This window comes from Mus caroli, chromosome 9 (genome assembly GCF_900094665.2).
Source record: "Mus caroli chromosome 9, CAROLI_EIJ_v1.1, whole genome shotgun sequence".
Lineage (NCBI taxonomy): Eukaryota > Metazoa > Chordata > Mammalia > Rodentia > Muridae > Mus > Mus caroli.
Genome location: NC_034578.1, coordinates 114,862,935 through 114,870,954, shown reverse-complemented (window position 1 = coordinate 114,870,954; position 8,020 = coordinate 114,862,935). Strand labels below are relative to the sequence as shown.

The 8,020-nt window shown below is 48.3% G+C and overlaps 1 protein-coding gene across 1 annotated transcript in view; it reads right to left on the bottom strand.

The window, feature by feature from the left end:
* Positions 1-4,050, bottom strand: part of Exog (exo/endonuclease G) — a 19,840-nt gene extending 15,790 nt beyond the window's left edge. Inside the window, exons 1-3 of the mRNA XM_021172547.2 lie at positions 3,867-4,050; positions 1,987-2,136; positions 591-730 (exon numbers count right to left, since the gene is read on the bottom strand). Coding sequence (XP_021028206.1) covers positions 591-730; positions 1,987-2,136; positions 3,867-4,029 — 453 coding nt within the window. The 5' untranslated portion in view covers positions 4,030-4,050. The remainder of the gene's footprint in view (positions 1-590; positions 731-1,986; positions 2,137-3,866) is intronic.
* Positions 4,051-8,020: the final 3,970 nt, after the last annotated feature.

The following is an 8,020-nucleotide window of genomic DNA, read 5'->3' as shown; positions in this document are numbered from 1 at the left end:
AAGGTCCTGAGTTCAAATCCCAGCAACCACATGGTGGCTCACAACCATCCGTAATGAGATCTGACTCCCTCTTCTGGAGTGTCTGAGGACAGCTACAGTGTTCTTACATAATAAATAGATCTTTAAAAAAAAAAAAAAAAGTAGTAGAGAAAACGTCCCTTTTCTCCCAGTTTCTGGCCACTGTAATGCACTCTCTCTGCATATCTAATCTACTCGCACAAAACTCCACCTCACTGACTAGCCAGCCCCACCACCCCACAGCAGCCTGGCAGCCACTGGGTCATATCTACTGCTGCTGTGTTTCAACTTTTCTTCATCTCTGAAACTTTTCAAAAAAAAAAAAAAAAAGAGTTAGGGGCTGGGTGTAGCTCAGTGGTGAAATGTTTGTTCAACAGACACAAGTTAAAATGAAAAGTGAAGCCTGACACCCTCAGTCGGACAGACATGGAGGTAAAATACAAAGGAGCATAAATTAAAATTTTAAAAAGGCACAAAAAAATAACAAAACCGGACAAGGACGTTCTTGAGCTTTACAATTTGCTTCCTAGGTCATCAGTCACACAGCCTCATCCTCTCCAAAATATGCCTACACTGGAAAACTTGTTATTTCCTGCCGGGGCCATGTGGCCTCGTGACCAGCCGCTTCCGATATAGTCTTCATTGAGGGCGCTGAAGGCTGAAGGGACAGAAGGATCCGGCTTGAATTTACAATGCTTTCTGTCAGCGTCACCTGAAGAAAAACACACAGATGGTTATCAGGGGGTCCTCTGAGGCTCGAAGGTTGGATAGTGTGGAAAGGGACAGCTTCCGGCGGCTGGCGTCAGGGAACACATGTCAGGGACCACATGCGTGCCTCCGGGTCCTAAGTAGCTCATATTCCATCTGAGCTCAGTAAGGTTGGCCTAGGATGGATGCTTCTCCTACAGTGATGCTCCTTCTCGCTCTGACTCTGGCCTTTCTAGTTAAAGGGAAACTGCCCTGGGCTGTGTACGGGCGGAAACGGTAAATGGTGAGGAGCAGAGAAAACTTCACCACCAAATCAACTTGTTCACCAAAGCACCATCATGTAGCACTCCCAGGATCCCAGGAGCACGCACAAGATCAAACCAACAAAGGGGCAGGGAGGTCACAAAGTCCCTCTTCTCACCTACGAGCCACAAGCAACTGAAGCCCCTGAGAAGCAACCCACACTCAAGCGTACATATGACAGCACTAAGTGGTCTGGGAGGTGGGGGGCAGGAGTGGGGGTGGGCAGGAGTGGAGGGGGCAGGGGATGTTAAGAAAAAGAAGAACACATGAAATTATAAGGAAATAGTCTGAAAGGGACAGGGTAGAACTGAAGGGGGGGGAAGGGGACGGACTTGATCAAAACTCATTACATGCCTATATGAAACTCTCACATACAAAACAATGAAAACATTCATATATGAGACCATTAAAACCAGACACTTGTGTATTGTTTTACAAAACTATATTCTGGCAAGCTTATCTGTACTGAGTGAGTGGATAAAGGATACACACAGACACAGAGGTCTGTTCTGCTCAGGAGGGGGAGGATGTCTTACAGCTTCTCTATTGGCTCTGAGATGATAAACATCTAAGGTAAGAATTCCACCCAGAAACCCCACAGACAGATCTCTGAGAGGGATGAATGTTGATAAGCAACATGGTAGTTAGAATGAGAATAGCCTCTACAGGCATGCTGGTCCCCACCTGGTGGACTCCGAGAAGGATGAGAAGGACTGGGGGGTGTGGCCTGCCTCACTGAGGAACCGTGCTGCTGGGAGCGGGCTTTGAGATGGCAAAGCCCCATGCTAAGCCCAGTCTCTTCTTTTCCTGTCTCTCTACCTGTGGGTCAGGATGTAGCTCTCAGCTGCTTCTCAGAGAGCAGACAAATATCACTTTCAACGTGTGCTATGAGGTACAAAGGTTGAAATTACCAACAGCCCTCTAATCAGCACCTGTACATTTTCCCCAACCACCTACCGATGATCTTGTCCTTGGATATATGTTCAAGAACCCATCTGGGCACCCGTTTTGCCTGATCGTAAGACAAGGCATGGTTAGTGTAACGCCTGGTCTCTGTTCCAGCTAAAGGAAACCCAAACTGTTCCAAGACAGCTTCTTCTGCAGATTCTAAGAAAGAAAGAAAGAAAGAAAGAAAGGAGGGGGTTATGAACAGAAAAAAAGTAATTATTCTTATTAAGAACAAAGGATTCTAAAGACAACGGTGAAGTCTAAAAACAACTGCCTCAAAAGTCTCTCCAAGGAGCCTGACTCTGAAGGAGGAGGGAGTCTAATCAAATAGGCCTCATCTTTGCCATAATTTATTAAGTCAAAGAAAAGAGTTCAGCAAAATCCTCCTTTGCCTACCCTCTGTCAGGTATTCACAATGAGCTTCAGCTCTGGGGGTACGCGTTTAGTTTGGGGACTAGGGAACAAACACAGGGTTACTCATAACTAACTATGAAGTTACTCCGTGGCCTAGGCAGGCCTTAAACGTTTGTTCTTCCTGCTCCTGCTGACCACACGTGGAATTAACAGGCATGTGCTATACATAATTAAATAAAACCTGGCTCGAGGCAGAGCACAGCTCAATGACAGAGCTGTGCATGGACTAGGGTATACGGGCCCTGGCTTCACTCCTGGGACCAAAAAGAAATAAGAATCCAATCTCACTAGTTTTCTACATTAGTTTTCTAAACCTGTACCACAAACTGTGTGTATGAGGGGTAGGGGGAGAATTCAAAGGAAAACCATAGTGCTACAAGTATAAAAGTGGATGGATGGGAACCTCTTGCGACTAATAGAGACAAAAATGGCCATCGTTTTAGTTTTTCATCAACGTGATACATCAGCTGCCAGGTTAAGTATCCATTTCGGTTTTTAAAAGACCTTAACTCCAAGAGTGGGTGCACACACCTGTTACTCCAAGTCTCATGCCTGGCTGGGTCACAGTGAGTACTGGCTCAAAGCAAAAACAAAGGAAACAAGCCCACCCACACTGTCCCTCACTGATACTTCCCCAGTGTTTCTGTTCAAGGAAAGACAGACTGAAGCCTTCACTGCAGTGCGGCTAAGAAACTGACACTTCCTCCTAGAGGACTCAACCCGGAGCTGTTTCCAAGTGACTCCTCCCCATGCCTCCCCAGAGCAGTCCTCTGGCACAATGGCAAGTGTCAAAGAAGCGGGTGGTTCAGCACGTCCTGGAATGTGATGGGTCTGTGCTCACTTCTTTGTCTAAAGATAAGATGCCCCGTAAATTTAAGGATGTACACACTAGGAAGACTGGGTAGCAGATATTCTTTACGGAAACGCCTTCAAACATTCTTGTAATGTTGTCAATTTGACAGAATCTAGAAACACCTGAGAAGCAGGCCTCCGGGTATTCCTATGGGGAGAGGGGGAATCTTGGCTGTATTAAATGATATGGGGACCTCCAGTTTAATTATGGGCTGGGCCATTCCCTGACTGGGATTCGCACTGTAGAAACTGGGAGAAAAGGGAGCCAAACGGCAGCACGTATTCGTCCGTTTCCTGACAGTGGAGGGACGTGGCCAGCTGCTTCGAGCTCCTTCCCCGCCACGATGGGGTGCACCTTGAACGGGGAGCTAAAACAGACCCCTTAAGTTGCTTCTGTCAGGTATACGTTGTCACAGCAACAGGAAAACAAACTAAGACACTTACTGAAGGCCAATTCTGTACCAGGCACTGTGCTGCACCTAAGGTGGAGAACAAACAGAGTCTCAGCTCGGGGTGGAGCTAAGGATGGAGGGGTGGTGACGTGTGAGCCCGCAGCCAGGTGAAGAATTTGGGGGAGCAGTGGGGAGCCGAGCCCCGGGGACAGAGCAGGCTTGCAGACTCACCGTGTGGCTGCCTCGCCAGCTTCGCGGATCCCGCGTCCGGACGCCGGAGGAACTGCAGCGCCGTCAGCCCCGCTCCCGCGGCGCCCACTACAGCCCCGGCCAAGAAGCCATTCAGAAACCGCCGCGAGGTCCTGAGACGGGAAGCGAAGCTCTTTGCAGCCATGACTCGCGGGCGCCAGCACTTTGTCTCGGCCGCGCATGCGCACGCGGGGGCTCCGAGGCCGGAATGGTCCAATCGCCGGCTCCGGAACCAGGCGCGCACGCGCTATCCCGAGCCGCCTCCCAGAGGCCTTCGCTGCTGAGGGTCTGGCGCGTCCCCTAGAGTCCAGCAGGGGAGACACGCCTACCTCCATCCCTGGTCCTGGCCAGTTGATGGATGGGTTAAGTGTCCTGGCTTGCCAATTTAATGGTGTGTGTGTACTGTCCTCTGAAGAAATTGTCTTTAGTCCCATTTAATAGTGAGTAAATGCTTGTTCATGATCCATCAAAGATCTCCTAACCTGGGATCCAATTCGATGTGATTCCAAAACCTGTACCCCATTGGACTGTTTGGGACACTTGCTTCAAAGTCAAAATACACATCAGAACATTTGTACCGCCTATCGATTTTCCTGGGAAAACAGTACTCCGTGGTAGCCAGAGACTCTGGATGGGCCAGAGCTCAGAACTTTAAATCCCTACCAAACTAGCCCAGTGTGTCAGTCCATGTTATCTCTTTTAATTTGTGCCTAGACAAGCAAGATGGCTCATCAGTAAGGGTGCTTGCCACCAAAACTGACACCTGAATTCAGTCCCTGGAACCTACTTGGTAGAAGAAGAGGACTGACTCCTGAAAGCTGTCCTCTCACCGCCACAGGCATGTGCTTGCCATCCTACATGCACAGGTATGTACAGCCAGACATAAATAAGTCGATGTAATAAACTGTAACTGGGCTTGGTGGAGCCGATCTGTAATCCCAGCGCTAGCAAAGACTAGGAAGGGATTTCTGAGCTCCAGATCAGCTGAGACTACATAGTTTGTTCCAAATGAGTCTCAGCTACATCGCAAGACCCTGTCTCAAAAAAGAAGTTAAAATTGTCATCTTAGACAATAGGGATTCATCTCAGGACTAAGGTGGTATACATGGAATGCATGCCGTCAAGTAACTCTGTAAATGTTAGCCACTTTATGGCACCTCTCTAATTGGTCTTAGACAAAATTGATGGGCAAATGCCCACTGACAAAGGGAGAACATAAGGTCCAGAGAAATGGCTAAGTGTTTAAGAACACTGTCAGATCTTCTAAAGGGTCTGGGTTCGCTTCCCAGCCCCCATATGGTAGCTTATTGTTGCGCCCACCTCGGCCGGCAAGGAAGACACAACACGGTCGGATTCTTCTCAACAACCTTTATTGCAGCAACGCCTCAATGCTGCTATGGGGACCCCGAGTACCCAGGGAGGTCTGCTTATATGCTCTCAGCCCCCCATCCACCAGGCACGCAGCTTCAGCCAATCAAGGCGGCAGGGGCATGTCTCCACCAAATATGGACTTGTTTACACTGCCAGCATCATGGTGCACCTGCGCAGCTCTCACAATGGTCGTGGCTTATTTTCAGGTGTATGAGGAAGTCAGGTGCAAGTCATAAGACTTAGCTGCAGTCCCGGGCGCCATCTTGGGACTGCTGCCACACCCGCTCCTCACAGCTCATGACTCATGACAACCTCACACCAATGCACATAAAATAAAATTAGGTAAATTGTTATTATTATTATTATTTTTAAGACAGGGTTTCTCTGTGTAACCCTGGCTGTCCAGGAACTCACTCTGTAGACCGTAAATTATTTTTTGTAAAAAGAAGAATATTCGTATTTAATAGATTCCCACTCAGATCAATGGGTCTTCACCTGGCAGCAGTCTCCAGCTTCCCATAAAAAGAGCATTGGCCTGAGCCAGGATGACTCCATGACAGGCTGCAAACCAGCAGTTCAGGAGACCAGCTCTGAGTTTCTACTTCCCAGACTGGGCAAGTCAGTTACTGGGACAACCAGGCTTACATAAAAGGGACCCCTCCCCAGCTTGCAAAAGAATCGTTAGGCAAATTTACAGCTAGGAGATCAAGAGCTGCCCCTCCTTGGCATGAAGTTTGCTTTAATGGAGACCCTAACTAATCATGGCATCATCCAGACCCCCAGAGATAGAACCCACCAATCGTGATATAGATCACCTAACCTTCCCTAATGTTCCCTTTTTGGCTTTAAAACTGCATCTTTGAATTCAGTCGGGGTCCTTCCATCTCAATGGAATTAGGCCCCTGCATGAAGGAATTTGTTCAATAAATGTTCTTTGCTTCAGCATACTGTGAGTCTAGGATATCATTCTTCGGCAATTCATGGTCCCTAACACCCGAATTGCTGATGTGGTTGCCCACTTCTTTAACCCCAACACTTGGGTGGCAGAAGCAAATGGATCTCTGAGTTCAAGGCCAGCCTGGTCTACAAAAAGGGTCAATGTTTGCACAACTGGACTGTTATCCAGAGCCACTTAAGAGCTTTCTAGCAGGTGCTTGATAAAGGATGAGTTAAAAGGCATCCACCCATACAGAAATCTGACTCAAAAAAAAAAAAAAAAAAACAAAAAAACAAAAAACACTTCTCACTTAAATTAGTCACAGGTCCTGAGAGACCTTGCAGCAAGCAGCAGGCTGCTTTGCCAAGCTGTCTTCTGTACCAGGCGAGAGAAACCAGGATTATGTTATTCTTTTGAGGACCAGTGCTCTCGTTATTTTTCCCGGCCACCTCAGCATCGAGCCCACACTTGGCCATGCGCAGCCGAGGTCATCTGTGAAACAAAACTGAATCCCAGGGTGTCTCCGACCCACTCACAAGAATCCTGCTCAGCAGGACTGCAAGGCACAGCACGGCATGAGGTGGGGTTCCGGATGCTTCTAGAGACCATCCTCCCGCCTTTCAAGAACTTACCCTCAGTCACAAAAACAGTCCATCTAGGAGATGACCTTGAGCCCCTGGTCATCTGGACTCTGTCTACCAAGTGCCAGGATTCCCAGGATATACAGCCTGCCACCCGCTGACGGTTAAGGGTACAGTTTCTCTCTCCCCTTACACCTTTATGTAGGTTCAAGGGAGCAAATTCAGGTTCTCCAGCTTGTGTGGTATCTTTAATTAGCGGAATCATCTCACTAGCCTAGATGGAAGAAGTGGAGAATGGTGCTTAGCCCCACAAGACAGTGGTCTACATGGATATCAAACAAGAGCCCACAGGCTGGCCAGAACGAGCCCCTGTAATTAGCAATGGCTCCTTAAGGAGCACTTATCGCTCCTCCAGAGAATCCAAGTTCTGTTCCCAGCACTCAAGTTGGGAAGCTGTGACTACGTGTGTAACTTCAGCCCTGGGAAATCTGACACCTCCTCTCATGGCAGTCACGTGCAAGTACCCACCACCCACATGATTTAAACATAAAAACTGAAGCTGGGAGGTAGTGACACACGCCTTTAATCCCAGCACTCAGGAGGCAGAGGCAGGCGGATCTCTGTGAGTTTGAGGCCAGCCTAGTTCCAGGACATCTAGGGCTACTAAGAGAAACCTTGCCTCAAAAAACAAACAAACAAACAAACAAAACCAAGAAAGATAGATCTTAAAAAGGTAAATTATTTTTTTAAACAGGAGCTGAACGCCAGCAGGTATTCGTCCGTTTCCTGACAGTGGAAGCGACGTGGCCAGCTGCTTTGAGCTCTTTCCCCATCACGATGGGGTGCACCCCGTGCGCTGGGCATGGTGGTGCACACCTTTAATCCCTGCACTCTGGAGGCAGAGGCAGGCGGTTTTTTGAGTTCGAGGCCAGCCTGGTCAACAAAGTGAGTTTCCAGGACAGCCAGGGCTATACAGAGAAACTCTGTCTTGAAAAACCAAAAAAAAAAAGGGGGGGTGGGGGTGGTCTAGAGAGATGGCTCAGTGGTTAAGGACACTTGCTACTCTTCCAGAGGACCCAAGTTCAATTCCCAGCACCCATATGTCGGCTCTCCACTACCTGTAACTCCAGCTCCAGAGGATCTGATCACCAGTTTTGGCCTCTCTGGGCAGTTTTGGCCTCTCTGGGCATCCACACATAGATGGCATAGATACACACATGCAGAAATAATCACAAATTAAAAAAAAA